Raw genomic sequence first — 26263 nt, forward strand, 5'->3', positions numbered from 1 at the left:
CCTCTTCCTCTTTACCAGCTCATCGTCAGATTCTGACCAAGGCCCTCTCTCCCTTTGACGACTCTGTTGACAAAAACCCAGTAGTTCGGTCGGTTGTTCTCAAACTCCTGCTCAAATACAGGTGATTATGTGACTAGTACTGCTAAACTACTCTTTCATTCATGATTTTAAATATATCAACATTTTTAAAATTCCCCTCACTGTTTGATTAAATTCATGTTTGTTTTTGAAGCTTTGATGAAGTGAAAGACTACCTGCAGCAGCACCTGACAGCAGTTGAACAGAGCAACATCTTGGAGAAATCAGACAAGAATGAACTGTATTCTCTGTATATCAACTGTCTGGAGGTAGGTGTACATATGGCTCATTGAATCATCTGTCTGGAGGTAGGTGTATATATGGCCCATTGAATCATCTGTCTGGAGGTAGGTGTACATATGGCCCATTGAATCATCTGTCTGGAGGTAGGTGTACATATGGCCCATTGAATCATCTGTCTGGAGGTAGGTGTACATATGGCCCATTGAATCATCTGTCTGGAGGTAGGTGTACATATGGCCCATTGAATCATCTGTCTGGTGGTAGGTGTATATATGGCCCATTGAATGGAGGTAGGTGTACATATGGCCTGTCTGGAGGTAGGTGTATATATGGCCCATTGAATCATCTGTCTGAATCATCTGGTAGGTGTACATATGGCCCATTGAATCATCTGTCTGGAGGTAGGTGTACATATGGCCCATTGAATCATCTGTCTGGAGGTAGGTGTCAAATCAAACATATGGCCCATTGAATCATCTGTCTGGAGGTAGGTGTATATAGGCATTGATGGCCCATTGCCCATTGAATCATCTGTCTGGAGGTAGGTGTATATATGGCGCATTGAATGGAGGTAGGTGTACATATGGCCCATTGAATCATCTGTCTGGAGGTAGGTGTACATATGGCCCATTGAATGGAGGTAGGTGTATATATGATCCATTTGAATCTACAGTAGCATTTATGTGGTTGGTGTATATAAAGAGTTATGCATCAGTAATTGTTGGTGTGAAGAGATATCGGCTAAGTACATTGATTTGACTGTTTGGAGTTGATGCAAAATCCTAGCCTTAAAAGTAATACATAGTGTCATGCTTGAAACTCAGTCTTTACTGCTGTGGATTTAGTTATGTCAATGGCTGCATGTGCTATTTCAGTGACACGTGCTATTTCACTGAAGTGTGCTATTTCAGTGACGTGTGCTATTTCAGTGACACGTGCTATTTCAGTGACACGTGCTATTTCAGTGAATAATGCTATTTAAATGAATAATGCTATTTCAGTGACGTGTGCGATTTCAGTGAATAATGCTATTTCAAGCAACTACATGTCGAGTTTTTGCATTGTAATTTCAGAAAATGTCCATAATAATCTATCTAAGGTAATAGTGGAATGATAGTGTGTTACACATTTTTATTTATTTTGGGCCAATACAAAATAGCATTCTAAAATGCAGACTTGCTATTTGACAATGAAAGCCAGATGGGAAAACTGCACCCTCCCTCTTACATCGACGTCACTAAAAGGCGTGGTCATCTCCTCATCGAGCCGAACGAACAATGGCAGACTGGGACAAGCGGACAATGTAGAAATCGCTTTGTCATTTCCTGGTTACTGAAATTCCATGCTCAATTTCAGTATGTGTGAGAAAACAAGCACTGAATAGTGTAGGGAATCATTGTACCATCTAAATCACTGTGAAATAGGTTTTCAATTTCCAAAAATATTGTTTTTACGGCTGTTTTGAAGTTGATGGACGTAACTGAAAGTAAAATAGTCTTGCTATCAAGGATCCTTGGGAAGTCAGATGGCACTAACCTCTCCACCGTGTTGCGGGGAAATGGCATGCGGGGGAGGGGAGGGAATTGTTTATATTGAGCCTAAGTGTAGTTGCAGTTCACCAAGCTTCTACATGGGTGACACATTCTACATGTAGCATCTTTCAGTGACATCATTGTCACACCCTCCTCTCCATCCCAGGATTCCATGTTTGAGCGGATGCAGTGCCACACGGTGGCGGAGCAGCAGGCCTGCATGCAGGATGAGAGGGTCTTCCTGGGGGACTTCCTGCAGTTGGATGCCGGACATGCAGCCACCGTAGAGTACCTGCAGCAGGTGGCCAGGGTGCGCATGGGGCTGGACAGAGCTGCAGACCTGCTGGTCCACATGCTGTCTGCTGCTGCCACAGGTACGTACGTCATCCTGGATCCTGTTCAGTAGGGTACAACTAGCATTGGGTCATTTCAAGTAGTCTGCCAGTATCACTCCATTGAATAACGTTTTTTTTTTCTGTTTTGTTCCTGTTGAACACGACCCTTGTGTTTCAAAATGATACTTGTGGGTGTAGGTCAACTGTCGTATAATATATATGATTGATTTGATAGACTATTCAATGATTTAATTAATACAGTAGGACGGCAGGTAGCCTAGCGGTTAGGTTATTGGGTCAGTAAGTGAAAGTTTGCTGGTTTGAATACCCGAGCCGACAAGGTGGAAAATCTGTCGATGTGCTCTTGAGCAAGGCACTTAACCTTCATTTGCTCAAGGGGCACCATACTACTATGGCTGACTCTGTAAAACAACATATCTAACTTCACCTACCCAGTGTATGTGACTATAAAACCTATCTATTTAAAAATACAAAAATAGTATACGTTTGCCTAATTATCCTAGTCCTCCTCTCAATCAATCCTATGTGTTCATGTGACGCTTCCCTCTCCCATTATGGTCCAATAGGATCGCAGGAGGAGTCTCCTAACGGCGTTGCGGCCTTCCTGACCAGCGTGGTAGAACTGTGTAGACGCAGTGGGAACGACTGGTACCGGGTCTACCTCATCCGTAAGATCTGCAGCCAGCGCGGCGTGGAGTTTGTTCAGAAACTCCTGAAGGTGGCTGACATCCGGTGGTTGTTCCCTGCTGAAGTTCTGCAGCAGGTATTGTGGTCATTTTGTCTTTCTTTATGGGAGAGTAATGTAGGGAGCAATACGATGTCCGTACCAAGCTGGAAGTGGGACAGGGATAGTCAACCTTTTAGCTTCGGGTGTTCTTATTTCATCCAAAATGTTTTTAAGTTTGTATTTGTTAAATGGGTATTTAATATCTAGAATCTCATGGCTAGCATTTTTGGAGTATGTAGCGATTTTTTTTTTACTAAGTATTCCTGTATTGATGTGATGATATAAACCATATTTCATACCATTTTAACCACTCTTTCTCTCTTCTGTTGTCCTTCAGAATGAAGATGGCAGCCAGATAGACCAATATCTTGTGTGTGGAGAGGATTACAAGACAATCCGAGATGCTGTTGCCAAGGCAATGATGGAAGGCAAAATCGAGGGATTGGACAACGCTTGTGAGGTATTGTTGTATTTCTACTTTACTTCATAACTGAAACACCTGCAGAACATTTTGCATAAGCTTGTGATTTGATTTTGCTTGTTCATTTGTATGTTCTTTCTATCAGATATTCTGTTTTTAAAGTGTTAAAGGCCCATTACAGTCAAAACATGATTTTCCCTGTGTTGTATGTATATTTCCACACTGAGGTTGGAATAATACTGTGAAAGTGATGATAAGGCCCTATTAGTGTGAGAGCTGTTTTTCAGCCTGTTTTGGTGGGATGGAGTTTTGGCCTTCCATGGTGACATCACCATGCAGTAAATGAGTTAATAGACCAATAAGAAAGAGTTCCAAATCTCTGCCAATAACAGCTCGTTTTCAGTTTTTCCATCCCCACACAGTCCACTCCCAGACAGTTCTAGCAAAACTCTTACTTGAGAAATTGCTCTTTGTTAAGAAGCTATTGTTTCTTTTTGACCATTTTCATTTAAAACAATCATAGTAAGGTACTTAATTATTACCAATAAATGATTTCGATATTGGGGGAAAAACACGTGTGTGTGTGTGTGTGTGTGTGTGTGTGTGTGTGCGTGTGCGTGTGCGTGTGTTTGTGCAGGGCTGTAAATGTCCTCCACAGAAGAAAGCCGTCTACCTGCTCCTGGCCCTGTTCAGAGAAGTCACCTCTCTCTACAGATCAGCCAATGACAGCTTCCATCCTAAACCTGTGGTAAGAGTCCTTATACTGTGATGTAGTCCCAATTCACTCCTTCGTACCCTTCACTGATTTGAAAGAAAATGACTGACATAAGACACATGGTGGAAACGCCTACTGCCCATGTCACCACCAATCAAATGCTTTTAGATTTACAGGAAGTAGTGAATGAGTGCACATGTCAAGAGAAAGGAATATTATTGTCAGTCTCTTCAGCTTCCATACTTCGCCTGTCTTTACACCTAAAGCTAACACTGTATCAACTGTCTCCTCAGCTTCCATACTTCACCTGTCTTTACACCTAAAGCTAACACTGTATCAACTGTCTCCTTAGCTTCCATACTTCACCTGTCTTTACACCTAAAGCTAACACTATCAACTGTCTCTTCAGCTTCCATACTTCACCTGTCTTTACACCTAAAGCTAAGACTGTATCAACTGTCTCCTCAGCTTCCATACTTCACCTGTCTTTACACCTAAAGCTAACACTATCAACTGTCTCCTCAGCTTCCATACTTCACCTGTCTTTACACCTAAAGCTAACACTGTATCAACTGTCTCCTCAGCTTCCATACTTCACCTGTCTTTACACCTAAACACTGTATCAACTGTCTCCTCAGCTTCCATACTTCACCTGTCTTTACACCTAAAGCTAAGACTGTATCAACTGTCTCCTCAGCTTCCATACTTCACCTGTCTTTACACCTAAAGCTAACACTGTATCAACTGTCTCCTCAGCTTCCATACTTCACCTGTCTTTACACCTAAAGCTAACACTATCAACTGTCTCCTCAGATTCCATACTTCACCTGTCTTTACACCTAAAGCTAAGACTGTATCAACTGTCTCCTCAGCTTCCATACTTCACCTGTCTTTACACCTAAAGCTAAGACTGTATCAACTGTCTCCTCAGCTTCCATACTTCACCTGTCTTTACACCTAAAGCTAAGACTGTATCAACTGTCTCCTCAGCTTCCATACTTCACCTGTCTTTACACCTAAAGCTAACACTGTATCAACTGTCTCCTCAGCTTCCATACTTCACCTGTCTCTTTAACAGTGTCTTTACACCTAAAGCTTACACTGTATCCCCCCAGCAATGCCAGGCCCTGTTGGCGTTCATCCAGGCCTCCAAGGTGTTGGTCAGCCCAGAGGTGAGGGCCTTCGCCCAGGCCCTGGTGGCCAACCGGCTGGGGCCCCTGGAAGTCCGTCCCAGGGCCTCTGGTGCCCAGTGTGTGGTAGTGGAGCTGAGCATCCACCTGGCTGCAGTGCTGCTCTGTGGGAACCAGGGTCTACTGACGCCCCTCCAGCAGCTGGCTCTACTGCCTGCCAACATGCAGGTGGGAACACTATAGCTGCGTGCCCAATGGCACACTGTTTCCTATGTAGTGCACTACTTTAGTTTTGACCATGGCCCATAGGGTAAGGACTAGTTCATTAAGAACTCCCCTCACCTGGTTGCCTAGGTCTTCATTTGACATGAATAGAAAGGAAATAACAAAAACCATCTTACACACGGCCCTCCAGGAATTTAGTTTGACACCCCTGGTCTGGAAGGAATCCAGGCTAAACCCTTTTCACACTACAGAGCCGAGCCAAGCTGTACTGGGCTGGCCTGGTATGCATTCAACATTTAATAGAATGCTGAAAAGGTAACCTGTGAAAATAAATATCAATGCCAGCGCAGTATGGTTTGGCTTTGCCCTGTAGTCTGAAAATGGTTGGTTGATTAATTATTGATATACTTTAAAAGGCATATCCACCACATCAGTGAAGTATCAGTCAGTACAGTCCATGGAAAACAACAGCGTTCAACACATAGTCCAGCTAACGTTGATGTTTGTTCCTGTGTGTCTATAGAGAGCCTTCCTCCCCACCATGCCAGAGGACATGCTAGCAGTGGCTCACAAAGCTATGGGGCAGCTGCAGTGGTACTGTAAGTATAGTAACAGCCACAACAAAGGATGTGTGAAATTTGAAAGATTTAGCAGATTTAACTGTCTAAAGTGAAGTCATCCAAGCTTTTCTTCTGCTCTTACAGTTTGTCCCAACAATCACCCGTGCACCATCGGTGAGGTACGTAACATTTGAGTTTATTCTGAATCATCTTATCTTTGGCCCTAACTTTCAGTTAAGTACTGTTTCTCAGAATCTCTCTCTCTCCTACCCCTCTGTCTGACCCCTCTAACCACAGTGTGGCCAGCCCATGGAGAGGAGTCGCTGCCTGGACTGTGGCCTTGAGATTGGAGGGGACAACCACATAGCTGTCCCTGGCTTCCAAGCCGTTCAGATTCAGTGAGTGGGATTTTTATGGAATTTCTAAGACAGTTGATAATGACTTGAGCAGGTGCTGCACTGTACAGACTTCGGTTCAAATAGTATTTTATTTTATTTCAAATTGTTTAGCTGTGCTTGATTGAGCTGACCTGGCACAATGGAACCAATGGAATAGCCCCCAAAGTACAAATCCTGCCCATCTGGCCATCCAAGCAGGCTCATACTATTTGAACCCAGGTCTGGTATCATGACGGCACTGGAGAATGGAGAAAAAAAAAAACGTTGTTTTTCCCTTCTTCACAGGGGTGACCGCACCCAGACTGGCCACGTCCTGGGAGAGCCCAGACGGAGAGACAACCTGGACATGCAGGACACCAAGAACATGTCCCCAGTGCCCTTTAACCTGCTGCGCCTGGTCACACACATGGCCATGCTGCTAGGGGCCAGCAGTCACCCCCAGGTAAGTACACTAGAGCAGGGGTTTTCAAACGTCTCCTCGTGATCACACACATGGCCATGCTGCTAGGGGCCAGCAGTCACCCCCAGGTAAGTACACTAGAGCAGGGGTTTTCAAACGTCTCCTCGTGATCACACAGCTGTTCCATGTGTTGGAACTATTCCAGAGTTAACACACCTGATTCAACTGATCAACGAATCATCAAGCATTTAGGGCTCTTGAGTGGCACAGCGGTCTAAGGCACTGCATCTCAGTGCAAGAGGCGTCACTACCGTCCCTGGTTCTAATCCAGGCTGTATCACATCTGACCTTGCGCACAATTGGCCCAGCGGCGTGGGTTTGGCCGGGGTAGGCCATCATTGTAAATAACAATTTGTTCTTAACTTACTTGCCTAGTTAAATAAAGGTTAAATGTTTTACTTTTTTTTTGATAAGGTGAATTATTATTAGTTCAGGGCCACAACAACTAAAGTGTTGAATGTCTGAGGAGGTTGAAAAGCACTGCACTAGAGGTACCTGCTGTACATGGATGGATGGGGTTATTGGTTTGACTGTTGTCCAGTGGTGACCGTTACATCTCTTGAAGGACACTTGCCTCAACGGAGTCTCTTGATCTCCCTCTTTTTCTCTCTCTCTCTCTGCTCACTCTCGCTCTCTTTCACCCCCACTCCATCTACCCTCCCCCTCTTTCTCTCTCTGTAGGTCATCGGTGCCATCATCAAGCCCCCAGTGCCCGACCCCGGTGCGTTCCTGTGGGCCCACCTGTTGAAGGACTTGGAGCAGGTGACCAGGTCGCTGGGGAAGGGGTCTGACGACACGGTCAACACCGTCCACCTGGTCATCAGCAGCCTTCTGGGGCCCCACCAGCCTGGCCAGTGTAAGGGACCAGAAACACCTCCATGTCCTCAATAGGTTTACAATCACTAAAAACAAGCATCACCTTAGGCCACTAATGCTGTCTGATTACAAGCCAACTAAGCATGCTAATGGTGCTATTAAATTAGCCATTCCTTATTGAAGTTTTAGAATCATATATATGTACATTCTTTACCATTATTGTTATTGAATCATTGTCTGTGAATGATATCAGACACTGAAAGTTTCCTTTACTCTTTTCTGCTTCTCTCTCCAGGGCCTGTTCCCTATGACAACCTGCTTTCCACCAAGGAGGCCCGAAACGGCTGGGAGACCACCGTCAGCAATGACATCATCACACCTCAGCTGAAGGTACCAACTGATTACATCAGTCACCATTTGACTCAGTTGATCATCTCTAGATGAATAAATGACTTTAGTACCTTTTTAATACAGTCAACAACATTTGTATTTGTTCGGGGGTCCATCTATAACTGTCGTGTTCATTAGAGCACCCAATGGAAACGTTTTAAAAGGTTTGCAATGGAAAAGAAAAACATTTAGCGTTTTCTTATTGGACAAGTCTAGGTAGTCCCTCTCTCTTTTGAATGAGTTTTCTTCTGTTTAGTGTTTAATGAACACCGCCCTGAACAACAGAAACATGATCTTCCCCCTCTGTCTCTCTCTCTCCCCTCGTCCCATCCCGTCTCCAGCACCTGGACAGGCGGCTGAAGGAAGTGAACGCCTTTGTCCGGGCCGACTTGCGGGTCTCCTCCAACCCTGTGATGAGGCTGGTGTTCGGGGACCCGCGCCTCTTCCTTGCCTCTCTGCCCCGGGAGTCTCTGATCCACAGTTCGGCTGTGTGGAGCTGCAGGGAGCGGGTGTCTCTACTCAGCCTCACCCACATCGTGGAGCAGCACAACGGCAGGGACAGCCTTCCCATGCTCTGGCGGTTCCTGCAGAGGGTATGAGCTGAAGCATCGCTGAACGGAAACCTTGGTCTTATTCATTAGTGCACAGCGTAGCAAAATGTTTTGCGATGGAAGCGAGCGATTCTTATTGGACAGGTTTTTGTAGTCTCTCCTTGTTTCCGGTAATCATGGTAGCATCCACATTAATGTAAAAATGTTTAGGAACATATTCTATTCTTATTTACAATAAAAGTGACTCCAAAATGACACAATACATTATTTACCATTTCATTTCTATTGGGCACAGAATAATCTGAAACACAACCAAAATATTAATTATAATGTTAATAATAAACATGTTTACAGTCTCATTGACAGTCACAATGTTGGTCAGACCTTCGTTCTATGCGGTGTGATTGGCAGTTTGTTTGTTTTACCGTGCCCTGTGATTGGTCGCGGTAACATCACCCCCCCTCTGATTGGTCTGGTGACAGGAGGCAGAGCTGCGGTTGGTGAAGTTCCTTCCTGACATCCTGGCACTGCAGAGAGATTTGGTGAAGAGGTTCCAGAACGTGACTGACCTCACCTGCCATACCATCGCTGATTTCCTTCACAGCCAGAAAGCAGGTACTAGTTTAAACTATACTTCTGGGTTAGTCACAGTACTGTATGTCCAACTGAAAACAATCAGTGGTATTGTTTGTGTTATTGGCATGGCACAGTGAGCAGATATATCATTAGTTTCACTCTACTGAGGCCAGCCGAGCTAAGCTGTTGTGTACTGTACTGTAGTGTAGTGGCCTGGTGATGTTTCCACCATACAGGCTGGAAAATAAAATAGAAGAGTCGGCTCAGTACAGTTCAGGCCAGAACACTAGTGTCAAAAGGATATTCCAGTTGGCTTAGAATATAGGCTTCCATGTGGATTATTATGTTTGTTGTCACAGCCTCCCTCACAGCCTGGTACGAGAAACGGGTCAAAATCTTCCTGACAACATGGAATCAGCTCCGGGTCTCCCTGGCAACCAACGGTATGAGCACAGATGATCGTAGCACAACTCTAGGGCTCTATTAGTAAAGGAATAATATAAATATATACAATATTTTTTAAATATGCGCTTTGGAGGGGCACTCATGCATGATTTCTTAATCTGCTCTTTTGTGATTATAATCTGTGTTTTGGCTCTGCTCCAGGTGAGATTAAAATCCCTGGCGAGTTCTGCCGGGAGGACCTGGACCTGACCAGTGACTTCCTGGTTCTGTTGCCACGGCGACAGGGTCCCGGTCTGTGTTCCACGGCGCTGGTCAGCTACCTCATCGCCCTGCACAACGAACTGGTCTACTGCGTGGACAAGCACACTGGAGAGGAGACCAGGTGAGGGTGCTGTTGTCCTATCTCGGAGTAGGAGTGCTGATTCAGGATCATTTTTCCTTTAGGATCACAATAAGATCACGTGGATGGGAGGGGGGCTGATCCGGGACCAGCGTTCCTACTCTGATACATATGTCCCCTGGTCTCATTAGGCTTGTTAGAAAAAATGCTGTATGCATGGTCGGTCTGAGAGGGGATACCTAGTCAGTTGTACAACTTAATGCATTCAACTGAAACGTGTCTTCTGCATTTAACCGAGAGAGGTGTGGGGGGCTGCCTTAATCAACGTCCAAGTCATCAGCGCCCGGGGAGCAGTTGTTGTTAGGGGTTAACTGCCTTGCTCAAGGGCAAAATGGCAGATTTTTCCACCTTGCCGGCTCGGGGATTCAAACCAGCCACATTTTGTTTATTGGTCCAACATTTTTAACTGCAAGGCCAGTGGTTCCCAACCTTTTTCGGTTACTATACCACCAACTGAATTTTACTCTGCCCAGAGTACCCCCTCGTGCATTTTACCAGTAGGACTATGGTCTCTTGAGTCTTCCCAAGTACCCCTGGTTGGGAACCCCTGAACCCCTGCTGAACTGATAGAAAGCAGAAGCAGACATGGTTGATATCATCAGTTTAGTTCACTCTTCCCCTTTCTCTCCCCCAGCTACACGGTGAGCCCGGCGGACCTGAGCGACCTGCACGTGATCCGCTACGAGCCGGAGAGGGATCTGCTGCCCTTGGTTCTGTCCAACTGCCAGTACAGTGTGGAGCGTGGCCAGGAGGCCCTGCATGAGTACGACCTGCCCAAGATCCAGCAGCAGATCCTGGCCCGCTTCCTGCAGGGAAAGCCTCTCATCACTCTCAACGTGAGTCTGTCTGTCAGCACTCGGTCAGTCAAATGTACAGTTCTCGGCATCGACAAAGTTACTAAATGCCTGTGCTGCAGCAAGGTCAATCAATCATTCAAATGTATTTATAAAGCACTTTTTACATCAGCCGATGTCAAAGTGCTATACAGAAACCCAGCCTAAAACCCCAAACAGCAAGCAATGCAGGTGTAGAAGCACGGTGGCTAGGAAAAACTCTCTAGAAAGGCCGGAACCTAGGAAGAAACCTAGAGAGGAACCAGGCTGTGGGGGTGGCAAGTCCTCTTCTGGCTGTGACGGGTGGAGATTATAGCAGAACATGGCCAAAATGTTCAAACGTTCGTAAATGACCAGCAGGGTCAAATAATAATAATCACAGTGGTTGTAGAGGGTGCAACAGGTCAGCACCTCTGAGTAAATGTCTGTTGGCTTTTCATAGCCGATCATTCAGTTAGAGACAACAGGTGCGGTAGAGAGAGAGAGAGAGTCCAAAACAGCAGGTCCGGGACAAGGTAACAAGTCCAGTGTCAGGGTTCCATAGCTGCAGGTAGAACAGTTAAAACTGGAGCAGCAGCATGACCAGGTGGACTAGGGACACGCAAGGAGTCATCAGGCCAGGTAGTCCTGAGGCATGGTCCTAGGGCTCAGGTCCTCCTCCGAGAGAGAGAATTAGAAGGAGCATACTTAAATTCACACAGGGTACATTGTTAATGTGACAAACTCTCTCGTAGGGTAACGCCAAGTTCATTAGCAATCGTCTAACAATAACAAATGCAATGAAATACATTTTTGAAATATGCTCTTAAATGGTGCAACTACGTCTGCGGTGGAGGTTAGACCAGAACTGTATAGATTTCCCTTTTTACAGAAACACTTGGCTGTCACAAGCTGCGTTTTCACATTCTGATCTTTTTTTCACTAATTGTTCTTTTGACCAGTCATATCAGCTCTGAAAAAGATCTAATGTGATTGGTCAAAAGACCAATTCGAGTAAAAAAGATCTGAATGTGTCTGCCTGTGTAAACGCAGCCAAATTGAGGTAAAGACAAGAGTTACTATATGACCGTGTATTAGACAGGTTTTGATGTGTTGCTTACCGCCTCATACAGGGAATCCCAACCCTGGTGAACAGACACGACCGCAATTATGAAAACATCCTCAAGGATGTGAAAGGAAAGGTTCAACAGGTAAGTCACAATAACTCTGGTGACATGTTGTCACATGGTACAGTATGATATGAACGGAGAAATCTGGTATTGATACACTACATCCAATTTTGGAACACAACCCTGGCATGAGGTTGAGTTGACCCTGTTCTCTACCTTGTCCACGTCTCTGCTATTTCCCTTTGTGTCCCCAGGAGCCCCTGCCCATCCTGACCCTGTCGGCGCTGGCCGGGGAGCTGCAGTCATACAGCGAGGTGTGTGAGGCACTCTCCACAGTGGAGGTGGCTCTGGGCTTCCTGGCCATGACGGGAGGCGAGCCCCAGCTGCAGTTGGAGCGCTACCTGGAGGAGGTTCTGCAGATGGGAGACCAGACTGGCCCACACATCCTAAAGGTCAGTCCCCTTCCTCCGTCCGGAGCCCACAGACTGTCCGGGTGCAGCAGTAACATACCTCTGTGCCCTACACTCTGGCCCACACATCTTAAAGGTCAGTCCCCTTCCTCCGTCCGGAGCCCACAGACTGTCCAGGTGCAGCAGTAACATACCTCTGTGCCCTACACTCTGGCCCACACATCCTAAAGGTCAGTCCCCTTCCTCCGTCCGGAGCCCACAGACTGTCCAGGTGCAGCAGTAACATACCTCTGTGCCCTACACTCTGGCCCACTCATCCTAAAGGTCAGTCCCCTTCCTCCGTCCGGAGCCCACAGACTGTCCAGGTGCAGCAGTAACATACCTCTGTGCCCTACACTCTGGCCCACACATCCTAAAGGTCAGTCCCCTTCCTCCGTCCGGAGCCCACAGACTGTCCAGGTGCAGCAGTAACATACCTCTGTGCCCTACACTCTGGCCCACACATCCTAAAGGTCAGTCCCCTTCCTCCGTCCGGAGCCCACAGACTGTCCAGGTGCAGCAGTAACATACCTCTGTGCCCTACACTCTGGCCCACACATCCTAAAGGTCAGTCCCCTTCCTCCGTCCGGAGCCCACAGACTGTCCAGGTGCAGCAGTAACATACCTCTGTGCCCTACACTCTGGCCCACACATCCTAAAGGTCAGTCCCCTTCCTCCGTCCGGAGCCCACAGACTGTCCAGGTGCAGCAGTAACATACCTCTGTGCCCTACACTCTGCCCCATCCTAAAGGTCATCCTAACTGTCCAGGTGCAGTAACATACCCTGTGCCCTACACTCTCATCCTAAAGGTCAGTCCGGAGCCCACAGACTGTCCAGGTGCAGCAGTAACATACCTCTGTGCCCTACACTCTGGCCCACACATCCTAAAGGTCAGTCCCCTTCCTCCGTCCGGAGCCCACAGACTGTCCAGGTGCAGCAGTAACATACCTCTGTGCCCTACACTCTGGCCCACACATCCTAAAGGTCAGTCCCCTTCCTCCGTCCGGAGCCCACAGACTGTCCAGGTGCAGCAGTAACATACCTCTGTGCCCTACACTCTGGCCCACACATCCTAAAGGTCAGTCCCCTTCCTCCGTCCGGAGCCCACAGACTGTCCAGGTGCAGCAGTAACATACCTCTGTGCCCTACACTCTGGCCCACACATCCTAAAGGTCAGTCCCCTTCCCCGTCCGGAGCCCACAGACTGTCCAGGTGCAGCAGTAACATACCTCTGTGCCCTACACTCTGGCCCACACATCCTAAAGGTCAGTCCCCTTCCTCCGTCCGGAGCCCACAGACTGTCCAGGTGCAGCAGTAACATACCTCTGTGCCCTACACTCTGGCCCACACATCCTAAAGGTCAGTCCCCTTCCTCCGTCCGGAGCCCACAGACTGTCCAGGTGCAGCAGTAACATACCTCTGTGCCCTACACTCTGGCCCACACATCCTAAAGGTCAGTCCCCTTCCTCCGTCCGGAGCCCACAGACTGTCCAGGTGCAGCAGTAACATACCTCTGTGCCCTCACACTCTGGCCCACACATCCTAAAGGTCCTAAAGGTCAGTCCCCTTCCTCCGTCCGGAGCCCACAGACTGTCCAGGTGCAGCAGTAACATACCTCTGTGCCCTACACTCTGGCCCACACATCCTAAAGGTCAGTCCCCTTCCTCCGTCCGGAGCCCACAGACTGTCCAGGTGCAGCAGTAACATACCTCTGTGCCCTACACTCTGGCCCACACATCCTAAAGGTCAGTCCCCTTCCTCCGTCCGGAGCCCACAGACTGTCCAGGTGCAGCAGTAACATACCTCTGTGCCCTACACTCTGGCCCACACATCCTAAAGGTCAGTCCCCTTCCTCCGTCCGGAGCCCACAGACTGTCCAGGTGCAGCAGTAACATACCTCTGTGCCCTACACTCTGGCCCACACATCCTAAAGGTCAGTCCCCTTCCCCCGTCCGGAGCCCACAGACTGTCCAGGTGCAGCAGTAACATACCTCTGTGCCCTACACTCTGTTTCTTCCTCTGGTTAAGCAGCTAGCTGAGAGCCTAAAGCCTGATTGTTTCACTGCTCTCTCCATCTAGCTGGCTCCTCATTGGCTTCCTGACAGGAACCAGTAAACAGATGGATACCCTTAAGAGAAACATAGTGACTTCATTTGATGTCTTGTTGTCGTCAGCATTTTGTTGTATAGTTGAAGTGGGAAGTTTACATACACCTTAGCCAAATACATTTAAACTCAGTTTTTCACAATTCCTGACATTTAATCCCAGTAAAAAGTCCCTGTTTTAGCTCAGTTAGGATCACCACTTTATTTTAAGGATGTGAAATGTCAGAATAATAGTAGAGAATGATTTATTTCAGCTTTTATTTAATTAGCACATTCCCAGTGGGTCAGACGTTTACATACACTCAATTAGTATTTGGTAGCATTGCCTTTAAATAGTTTCACTTGGGTCAAACGTTTCGGGTAGCCTTCCACAAGCTTCCCACAGTAAGTTGGGTGCATTTTTGCCCATTCCTCCTGACAGAGCTGGTGTTACGAAGTTAGGTTTGTAGGCCTCCTTGCTCGCACACGCTCTTTTCAGTTCTGCCCACAAAGTTTCTATGGGATTGAGGTCAGGGTTTTGTGATGGCCACTCCAATACACTGACTTTGTTGTCCTTAAGCCATTTTGCCACAACTTTGGAAGTATGCATGAGGTCATTGTCCATTTGGAAGAACCATTTGCGACCAAGCTTTAACTTCTTGACTGATGTCTTGATGTTGCTTCAATATATCCATACAATTTTCCTATCTCATCATGCCATTTATTTTGTGAAGTGCACAAAACCGTGCTTCACGGTTGGGATGGTGTTCTTTGGCTTGCATGCCTCCCCCTTTTTCCTCCAAACATAAAGTTGGTCATTATGGCCAAACAGTACTATTTTTGTTTCATCAGACCAGAGGACATTTCTCCAAAATGTAAGATATTTGTTTCCATGTGCAGTTTCAAACCGTAGTCGGGCTTTTTTATGGCAGTTTTGGAGCAGTGGCTTCTTCCTTGCTGAGCAGCCCTTCCGGTTATGTCGATATAGGACTCGTTTTACTGTGGATATAGATACTTTTGTACCTGTTTCCTCCAGCTTCTTCACAAGGTCATTTGCTGCTGTTCTGGGATTGATTTGCACTTTTCGCACCAAATTATGCTCATCTCTAGCAGACAGAATGAGTCTCCTTCCTGAGCGGTATGACGGCTGTGTGGTCCCATGGTGTTTACACTTGCGTACTATTGTTTGTACAGATGAACGTGGTACCTTCAGGCATTTGGAAATGGCTCCCAAGGATGAACTAGACTTGTGGAGGTCTACAATTTTTTTCTCCAGTTCTTGGCTGATTTTCTTTTGATTTTCCCATGATGTCAATTAGCCTATCAGAAGCTTCTAAAGCCATGACATCTTTTTCTGTAATTTTCCAAGCTGTTTAAAGGCACAGTCAACTTGGTGTATGTAAACTTCTGACCCACTGGAATTGTGATGCAGTGAATTATAAGTGAAATAATCTGTCAGGAAACAGTTGTTGGTAAAATGACTTGTGTCACAAAGTAGATGTCCTAACAGACTTGTGTCACAAAGTAGATGTCCTAACCGACTTGTGTCACAAAGTAGATGTCCCCTAACCGACTTGTGTCACAAAGTAGATGTCCTAACAGACTTGTGTCACAAAGTAGATGTCCTAACCGACTTGTTGTTAACAAGAAATTTGTGGAGTGGTTGAAAAACGAGATTTAATGACTCTAACCTATGTGTATGTAACCTTCCGACTTCAACTGTAGCTAGCATATTATCAGTCAGTCTTGCCTAATTTGGTATTAATTGTAGCCGAAAGTTAATACAACACATCCCTCGGTAAGGTGAGCTCTTTCAAGAGAATCCATTAGCAGTGATTTCATGTTTTCATGATGTGATTAGAGATTATATTAAACTAAGGGATAGTTCACCCAAATTACAAAAGGACATGTTGGTTTCCTGACCCTGTCTATTAACGCTGTCTATTGACAAGGTAAGACAGGAATGCATTATTTGGTTTTGTTTACCTGGCCACTGTTTCAAATGCTAACCTTTTAGCACAAATCCAGTGCAATGTTGCCATGAGCAGGTGTAGTCTGAGTCACTGTGTTGTCCTGTTGTCCTCATGCAGGCCCTGAGCAGGTGTAGTCTGAGTCACTGTGTTGTCCTGTTGTCCTCATGCAGGCCCTGAGCAGGTGTAGTCTGAGTCACTGTGTTGTCCTGTTGTCCTCATGCAGGCCCTGAGCAGGTGTAGTCTGAGTCACTGTGTTGTCCTGTTGTCCTCATGCAGGCCCTGAGCAGGTGTAGTCTGAGTCACTGTGTTGTCCTGTTGTCCTCATGCAGGCCCTGAGCAGGTGTAGTCTGAGTCACTGTGTTGTCCTGTTGTCCTCATGCAGGCCCTGAGCAGGTGTAGTCTGAGTCACTGTGTTGTCCTGTTGTCCTCATGCAGGCCCTGAGCAGGTGTAGTCTGAGTCACTGTGTTGTCCTGTTGTCCTCATGCAGGCCCTGAGCAGGTGTAGTCTGAGTCACTGTGTTGTCCTGTTGTCCTCATGCAGGCCCTGAGCAGGTGTAGTCTGAGTCACTGTGTTGTCCTGTTGTCCTCATGCAGGCCCTGAGCAGGTGTAGTCTGAGTCACTGTGTTGTCCTGTTGTCCTCATGCAGGCCCTGAGCAGGTGTAGTCTGAGTCACTGTGTTGTCCTGTTGTCCTCATGCAGGCCCTGAGCAGGTGTAGTCTGAAACACTGTGTGGCCCTGTGGCAGCTCCTCACCTCACTCAAGTCTGAGAACATGCTGCGCCTCAAGAGGGTAAGACGACGAGACACCACACATTCACCCAGACAAGTCTTCACATGATTTTGTTAGGGTCATGTTTTTTTACACTGGTTATGAAGTTGTTTGTCTGGATTCCTGTTTGTGTGGGTGAGATGTGCTTGTATTACTTACAACATAAGTTGTAACATTGTGACTTAAGTTGTAATAACTTACAACATTCATTTAAACTAACCTTAGTTGTACTAACTTACATAATGAATTTAAACTAACCTTAGTTACACTAACTTACAACATTAATTTAAACTAACCTTAGTTACACTAACATACAACATTAATTTAAACTAACCTTAGTTACACTAACTTACCTAATGAATTTAAACTAAACTTAGTTACACTAACTTACATAATGAATTGAAACTAACCTTAGTTACACTAACTTGCATTATGTGATAAATAGAACATGATCATAATGTCATGTTACACCCTAGTGTATATTAAAGCTTCTCTAACCCTCCCCATCCTCAGGACCCGTTTGTGGGGGTCTCAGAGGAATACAGGAATCCCCTGGGAGATGAAGACCGGAGGCTACTCACTACGTTCTTCACCAAGAGCAGCGCTGACTCGTTCCTGCTGGAGATGCACGAGTTTCTGCTGTTGGTCCTGAAGAGCCCCCGTGCCCCCGACACATACAGGCCTGACTGGGGGTAAGCAAAGGGGATGACACTTGACACTCTTAGCGGTTCCATTTTTGATATTGTAGTATTGTTTACGTCACATGAACATCATGTCTTAAGTACTAGTCAAAGGTTTGGACACACCTACTCATTCAAGGGTTTTTATTATTTTATTATTTTATCCATTCTACATCACAACTATGAAATAACACATATGGAATCATGTAGTAACCAAAAAGTGTCAAACTAATTTAAAAAAAAATATATTTTTCAAAGTATCCACCCTTTGTCTTGATGACTGGTTTGCATACTCTTGGTGTTCTCTCAACCAGCTTCATCTGGAATGCTTTTCCAACTGTTCCCACATATGTTCCCACATATTCTGAGCACTTGTTGGCTGCTTTTCCTTCAGTCAAATCAAATTTTGTTGGTCACATACACATGGTCAGCAGATGTTAATGCGAGTGTAGCGAAATGCCTGTGCTTCTAGTTCCGACTGTGCAGTAATATCTAACAAGTAATCTAACAATTTCACATCAACTACCTTATACACACAAGTGTAAAGGAATGAATACGAGTATGTACATATAAATATATGGATGAGCGATTGCCTCAACAGCATAGGCAAGATGCAGTAGATGGTATAGAGTACAGTATACATATGAGATGAGTAATGTAGGGTATGTAAACATTATATAAAGTAGCATTGTTTAAAGTGACTAGTGATACATATCTTACATCCTATTTTTAATTACTAAAGTGGCTAGAGATTTGAGTCAGTATGTTGGCTACGGTTGTGGGCAGAGCAGTTGCCGTACCAGGCGGTGATACAGCCCGACAGGATGCTCTCGATTGTGATTCTGTAAAAGTTTGTGAGTGTTTTTAGTGACAAGCTGAATTTCTTCAGCCTCCTGAGGTTGAAGAGGCACTGTTGCGCCTTCTTCACCACGCTGTCTGTGTGAGTGGACCATTTCAGTTTGTCCGTGATGTGTACGCTGAGGAACTTAACTTTCCACCTTCTCCACTACTATCCCTACGATGCGGATAAGGGGGTGCTTCCTCTGCTGTTTCCTGAAGTCCACGATCATCTCCTTTGTTTGGTTGACGTTGAGTGAGAGGTTATTTTCCTGACACTACACTCCGAAGGAACTCACCTCCTCCCTGTAGGCCGTCTCATCGTTTTTGGTAATCAAGCCTACCACTGTAGTGTCGTCTACAAACTTGATGATTGAGTTGGAGGTGTGCATGGCCACGCAGTCGTGGGTGAACAGGGAATACAAGAGAGGGCTGAGAACGCACCCTTGTGGGGCCCGGGTGTTGAGGATCAGTGGGGTGGAGATGTTTCCTACCCTCATCACCTGGGGGCAGCCCGTCAGAAAGTCCAGGACCCAGTTGCACAGGGTAGGGTCAAGACCCAGGGTCTTAATGACGAGTATGGAGGGTACTATGGTGTTAAATGCTGAGCTGTAATCGATGAACAGCATTCTTACATAGGTATTCCTCTTGTTCCAATGGGTTAGGGCAGTGTGATTGCGATTGCGTCGTCTGTGGACCTATTGGGGCTGTAAGCAAATTGGAGTGGGTCTAGGGTATCAGTTAGAGTGGAGGTGATATCGTCCTTGACTAGTCTCTCAAAGCACTTCATGATGACGGAAGTGAATGCTACCGGGCGATAGTCATTTAGCTCAGTTACCTTACTGTTCTTGGTAACAGGAACAATGGTGGCCCTCTTGAAGCCTGTGGGAACAGCAGACTGGGATGGGGATTGATTGAATATGTCCGTAAACATATTAGCCAGCTGGTCTGCGCATGCTCTGAGGACGCGGCTAGGTATGCCGTCTGGGCCGGCAGCCTTGCGAGGGTTAACACCTTTAAATGTTTTACTCACGTTGGTTGCGGTGAAGGAGAGCCCGCAGGTTTTGGTGGTGGGCCTTGTCAGTGGCACTGTGGTGTCCTCAAAGCGAGCAAAGAAGTTGTTTAATTTGTCTGGGAGCAAGACGTCGTTGTGCCCGACGGGGCTGGTTTTCTTTTTGTAATCTGTGATTGACTATAGACCCTGCCACATACGTCTCGTGTCTGAGGCTTTGAATTGCGACTCTACTTTCTCTATACTGACTCTTAGCTTGTTTGATTGCCTTGCGGAGGGAATAGCTACACTGTTTGTATTCTTTCATGTTTCCTGTCGCCTTGCCATGATTAAAAGCAGTGGTTTGCGCGTTCAGCTTTGCGCGAATGCTGCCATCAATCCATGGTTTCTGGGTGTGGAAGGTTTTAATAGTCACCGTGGGTACAACATCACCACACTTGCTAATAAACTCACTCACCGAATCAGCGTATACATCAATGTTGTTGTCTGAGGCTATTTGGAACGTATCCCAGTCCACGTGATCAAAGCAATCTTGAATCGTGGAATCAGATTGTTCGGACCAGCGTTGAACAGACCTGAGCACGGGCGTTTCCTGTTTCTGTCTATAGGCTGGGAGCAACAAAATGAAGTCGTGGTCAGATTTGCCGAAAGGAGGGCGAGGGAGGGCTTTTCATGCTTTGCGGAAGTTAGAGTAGCAATGATCCAGAATTTTGCCAGTCCAGGTCGCACATTCTATATGCTGATAAAATTTAGGGAGCCTTGTTTTCAGATGAACCTTTTTAAAATTCCCAGCTACAACAAATGCAGCCTCAGGATATGTGGTTTCCAGTTTTCATAGAGTCCAATGAAGTTCTTTCAGGGCCGTCGAGGTATCTGCTTGGGGGGGATATACACAGGTGTGATTATAATCGAAGAGAATTCTCTTGGTAGATAATGCGGTCGGCATTTGATTGTAATTCTTGGTCAGGTGAACAAAAGGACTTGAGTTCCTGTATGTTCTTATGATCACACCACGATTCGTTAATCATAAGGCATACACCTCCGACCTTCTTCTTACCAGAGAGATGTTTGTTTCTGTCCACGTGATGCGTGAAGAAACCGGGTGGCTGTACCAGCTCTGATAATGTATTCTGAGTGAGCCATGTTTCCGTGAAACAGAGAATGTTTCAATCTCTGATGTCTCTCTGGAAGGCAACCATTGCTCGGATTTTGTCTACCTTGAGACTGGACATTGGCGTGTAGTATACTCGGGAGCGGTGCGCGATGTGCCTGTCTACGGAGCCTGACCAGAAGACCGCTCCGTCTGCACTTCTGCGGCATCGTTGTTTTGGGTCACCTACTGGGATCCGATCCATTGTCCTGGTGGTGGTCCAAACAGAGGATCTGCTTCGGGGAAAGTCGTATTCCTGGCCGCAATGTTGGTAAGTTGACGTTGCTCTTATATCCAATAGTTCTTCTCGGCTGTATGTAATAAGACATAAGATTTCCTAGGTTAACAGTGTAAGAAATAATACATAAAAAGAGTCTGCTGTCCAACTCATCCCAAACCATCTCAATTGGGTTGAGGTTGGGTAATTGTTGAGGCCAGATCATCTGATGCAGCACTCCATCACTCTCCTCCTTGGTCAAATAGCCCTTACACAGCCTGGAGGTGTGTTGGGTCATTATTCTGTTGAAAAATGATTGTCCCACAAATGATTGTCCCACTAAGCGCAAACCAGATGGGATGGCGTATCGCTGCAGAATGCTGTGGTAGCCATGCTAGTTAAGTGTGCCTTGAATTCTAAGTAAATCACAGACAGTGTCACCAGCAAAGCACCCCCACACCATCACATCTCCTCCTCCATGCTTCATTGTGGGAACCACACATGTGGAGATCTTCTGTTCACCTACTCCTACTCTCACAAAGACACAGCGATTGGAACCAAAAATCTCATCAGACCAAAGGACAGATTTCCACCGGTGTAATGTCCATTGCTTGTGTTTCTTGGCCCAAGCACGTCTCTTCTTATTATTGGAATCCATTAGTAGTGGTTTCTTTGCAGGAATTCGACCATGAAAGCCAGATTCACACAGTCTCCTCTGAACAGTTGATTTTGAGCTGTGTCTGTTACTTGAACTCTGATGCATTTATTTGGGCTCCATTCTGAGGTGCAGTTAACTGTAATGAACTTATCCTCTGCAGCAGAGGTAACTCTTCCTTGAGAGACAGTTTCATAGCGCTTGATGATTTTTGTGACTCCACTTTAAGACATTTTCCGGATTGACTGGCCTTCATGTCTTAGTAATACTTCTATACTCCTAATTCCTGCTTACAAGCAGGAAGCACCAGTGACTAGATCAATAAAAAAGTGGTCAGATGAAGCAGATGCTAAGCTACAGGACTGTTTTGCTAGCACAGACTGGAATATGTTCTGGGATTCCTTCAATGGCACTGATGAGTACACCACATCAGTCATTGGCATCATCAATAAGTTAATCAATGACTTCGTCCCCACAGTGACCGTACGTACATACCTCAACCAGAAGCCATGGATTAAGGGCAACATCTGCACTGAGCTAAAGGCTAGATCGGCCGCTTTCAAGGAGCGGGACTCTAACCCGGAAGCATATAAGAAATCCTGCTATGCCCTCCAACGAACCATCAAACAGGCAAAGCGTAAATACAGGACTAAGATCTAATCGTACTACACTGCTTATGATGCTCGTCAGATGTGGCAGGGTTTGCAAACCATTACAAACTACAAAGGGAAGCACAGCTGAGAGCTGCCCAGTGACACGAGCCTACCAGACGAGCTAAACAACTTCTATGCTTGCTTCGATGCAAATAACACTGAAACATTCATGAGGGCACCAGCTGTTCCAGAAGACTGCGTGGTCACGATCTCCACAGCCGATGTGAGTAAGACCTTTTAAACAGGTCAACATTCACAAGGCCGCAGGGCCAGATGGATTACCAGGATGTGTACTGCAAGCATGCGCTGACCAACTGGCATGTGTCTTCACTGACATTTTCAACCTCTGGCTGTCCGATTCTGTAATACCAACATGTTTTAAGCAGACCACCATGGTCCCTGTGCCCGACCCGTAGCACTCACGTCTGTAGACATGAAGTGCTTTGAAAGGCTGGTCATGACTCACATCAACACCATTACCCAAGAAACTCTAGACACACTCCAATTTGCATACCGCCCCAACATATCCACAGATGATGCAATCTCTATTGCACTCCACACTGCCCTTTCCCACCTGGACAAAATAAACACCTATGTGAGAATGCTATTCATTGACTACAGCTCAGCGTTCAACATCATGGTGCCCTCAAAGCTCATCAATAAGCCAGACGCCCCCCCCCCCAGGTGGTAATGGTAGGTAACAACACATCCGCCACGCTGATCCTCAACATGGGCCCATCAGGTAAGCTTGCTCAGTCCCCTCCTGTACTCCCTGTTCACTCATGACTGCGCGACTCCAACACCATCTTTAAGTTTTCCGGTGACAGAACCGTGGTAGGCCTGATCACCGACAACGACGAGACAGCCTTTAGGAAGGAGGTCAGAGACCTGGCCGTGTGGTGCCAGGACAACAACCTCTCCCTCAACGTGATCAAGACAAAGGAGTTGATTGTGGACTACAGGAAAAAGAGGACCGAGCACACCCCCATTCTCATAGACGGGGCTGTTGTGGAGCAGGTTGGGTGGTGTCCACATCACCAGCAAACTAACATGGTCCAAGCACACCAAGACAGTTGCGAAGAGGGCACAACATAAACCTATTCCCCCTCAAGAGACTGAAAAGATTTTGCATGGGTCCTCAGATCCTCAAAAGGTTCTACAGCTGCACCATCGAGAGCATCCTGACTGGTTGCATCACTGCCTGGTATGGCAACTGCTCGGTCTCCGACCGCAAGACAGTACAGGGGGTAGTGCAAATGGCCCAGTACATCACTGGGGCCAATCTTCCTGCCATCCAGGACCTCTATACCAGCCCGTGTCAGAGGAAGGCCCTAACAATTGTCAAAGACACCAGCCACCTTGGTCATATACTGTTCTCTCTGCTTCCCCACGGCAAGTGGTACCGAAGTGCCAAGTCTAGGTCCAAGAGGCTTCTAAACAGCTTCTACCCCCAAGCCATAAGACTCGTAAACATCTAATGAAATGGCTACCCAGACTATCTGCATTACCCCCCCGTCCCCCCGTCCCCTCTTCTATACCGCTGCTACTCTCCGTTGTTGTCATCTATACGTAATCACTTTAATAACTCTACCTACATATACATATTACCTCAACTAACCTGTGCCCCCGCACATTGACTCTGTACCGGTACCCCCTGTATATCCCTGTATATCCATATTACCTCAACTAACCTGTGCCCCCGCACATTGACTCTGTACCGGTACCCCCTGTATATCCCTGTATATACATATTACCTCAACTAACCTGTGCCCCCGCACATTGACTCTGTACCGGTACCCCCTGTATATCCCTGTATATACATATTACCTCAACTAACCTGTGCCCCCGCACATTGACTCTGTACCGGTCCCCCTGTATATCCCTGTATATCCATATTACCTCAACTAACCTGTGCCCCCGCACATTGACTCTGTACCGGTACCCCCTGTATATCCCTGTATATACATATTACCTCAACTAACCTGTGCCCCCGCACATTGACTCTGTACCGGTACCCCCCTGTATATCCCTGTAAAAACATAGTCTCGCTATTGTTATTTTACTGCTGCTCTTTAATTACTTTTATTTCTTATTCTTATCCTTATTTTTTTTAAACTGCATTGTTGGTCAGGGGCTCATAAGTAAGCATTTCACTGTAATATAATCTTTATTTGAATGATGTTTCTCGTTGCTTATTTCTTTTCTTTTACCAAGTAGGGCTATCTTCTGTATACCACCCCTACCTTGTCACAACTGATTGGCTCAAACGCATTAAGAAGGAATTTAATTCCGTGCCAATCAGTTGTGACAATTCCACAAATTAACTTTTAACAAGGCACACCTGTTAATTGGAATTAATTCCAGTTGACTACCTCGTGAAGCTGGTTGAGAGAATGCCAAGAGTGTGCAAAGCTGTCATTGCAAAAGGGTGGCTGCTATAAAATATATTTTGATTAGTTTAACACCTTTTTTTGTTTACTGTATGATTCCATATGTGTTATTTCCTCATTTTGACGTCTTCGCTATTATTAAACAATGCAGAAATAGTAAAAATAAAGAAAAACCCTTGAAATTAGTATGTGTACTAACACTGACTGGTACTGTACGTGTTTCATAAGGGCCACAAACATCTCTTTTTGAGGCATGTTTGATGAAAGTAAAAATCACAAACACTGTCTGGAAAACTTACACACACACACACACACACACACAGGAAAGTGGAACATGTGTCCATTATCCTCTCCTCCATTGTCCTGCAGCCTGAAAGACACCCTGGTGTCCTACATGGAGCGGAAAGACCTTGACGTTCCCCACGACGTGGACGAGTTGTTCCCCGGAGAGATCAGTCTGGCTCAGTACATAGAAGCCTGGAAGTTCACCGTGGCCTTCAAACAGGAGCGCAACCAGAGATAGCTCAACCACTGACAACTGATTCTACTCTGCCTTTGTTTGCATCCCACATGGCTCCCTATTCCCTACATAGTGCACTGCCTTTTCTGCCTGAAGAGTCGAACATCATTTCATACCTTTATTGGTTTTTAGACAGGACAGTATGAAGTCAGGGGTACAGACTATGTTGGAGGAATGACAAGACGGAAGGGAGCATAGCCAAAGCTCCAACCCCCAGACTCCGCCAATGTAGTGCACTACTATTGGCCGACCAGGTTGGGGTGCCATTTCAGATGTAGACTTTGTACAGACTTTATAGTCTCTGTATAGTCCCTGTATACTGTATGTAAGGGCCACAGATATGTTTACAATCATGTTTAAGAATACACTTATGTGATATAGATGCATATGTTTTACATAGGAAAACATGAAATGAGTGCCTTTTTGGAAATGCACTTTCAAAGTGCCAGCAGACAGGTTCTACTCATGTACAATACCTATAAACCGTTTCATTCTGGTATCTAAAAAGTCAACTGTGATTTGTACTAAGAGTACAATGAGTGAAGGGGAGGAAGTTACGAAAGTTGTAGTTAGCAAATATTTGTCCATTTGTTTTATTAGTTGATAAATATGCAAATCCAGTGGAGGCTGCTGAGGGGAGGAAGGCTCATAATGTCTAGAACGGAGCGAATGGAATGGCATCAAACACATTGGAAACTGTGTGTTTGATGTATTTGGTACCATTCCACCTATTCCTCTCCAGCCATTATCACAAGCCCTTCCTCCCCAATTCAGGTGCCACCAACCTCCTGTGATGCACAAAATGTTTGATTGCTGATGGTCTTTTGTGCACTATTCCAATGTGAATTTCTCTGTCACGTAGTGGTGGTAGTGGAGGGAAAGACTGAAGTCTAAATACCTAGAATATTGGTCTTATACTCAGGGATGCAACTAGGTGAGATGTTGGGC

The 26263-nt window shown here is 46.1% G+C and overlaps 1 protein-coding gene and 1 long non-coding RNA gene across 2 annotated transcripts in view; both read left to right on the forward strand.

Moving 5' to 3' along the window:
- The window catches only part of LOC112243490 (E3 ubiquitin-protein ligase rnf213-alpha-like), a 64329-nt gene extending 38072 nt beyond the window's left edge, over positions 1-26257 (forward strand). Inside the window, 23 exon segments of the mRNA XM_042315423.1 lie at positions 19-121; positions 233-347; positions 2020-2227; positions 2776-2972; positions 3274-3396; positions 3995-4105; positions 5188-5430; positions 5951-6026; positions 6132-6166; positions 6285-6385; positions 6671-6827; positions 7527-7701; positions 7957-8051; positions 8393-8644; positions 9085-9217; positions 9538-9621; positions 9785-9965; positions 10618-10819; positions 11929-12006; positions 12180-12377; positions 17133-17222; positions 17715-17893; positions 25165-26257. Of these exon segments, the coding sequence (XP_042171357.1) occupies positions 19-121; positions 233-347; positions 2020-2227; positions 2776-2972; positions 3274-3396; positions 3995-4105; positions 5188-5430; positions 5951-6026; positions 6132-6166; positions 6285-6385; positions 6671-6827; positions 7527-7701; positions 7957-8051; positions 8393-8644; positions 9085-9217; positions 9538-9621; positions 9785-9965; positions 10618-10819; positions 11929-12006; positions 12180-12377; positions 17133-17222; positions 17715-17893; positions 25165-25318 (3290 nt within the window). The 3' untranslated portion in view covers positions 25319-26257.
- Positions 12384-13386, forward strand: LOC121844917. The gene is made up of 2 exons (XR_006082218.1): positions 12384-12606; positions 13213-13386. It is a non-coding gene; the product is annotated as an uncharacterized LOC121844917 (long non-coding RNA).
- Positions 26258-26263: the final 6 nt, after the last annotated feature.

The sequence above is a fragment of the Oncorhynchus tshawytscha genome, unplaced genomic scaffold, assembly GCF_018296145.1.
Source record: "Oncorhynchus tshawytscha isolate Ot180627B unplaced genomic scaffold, Otsh_v2.0 Un_contig_14971_pilon_pilon, whole genome shotgun sequence".
NCBI classification, from domain to species: domain Eukaryota; kingdom Metazoa; phylum Chordata; class Actinopteri; order Salmoniformes; family Salmonidae; genus Oncorhynchus; species Oncorhynchus tshawytscha.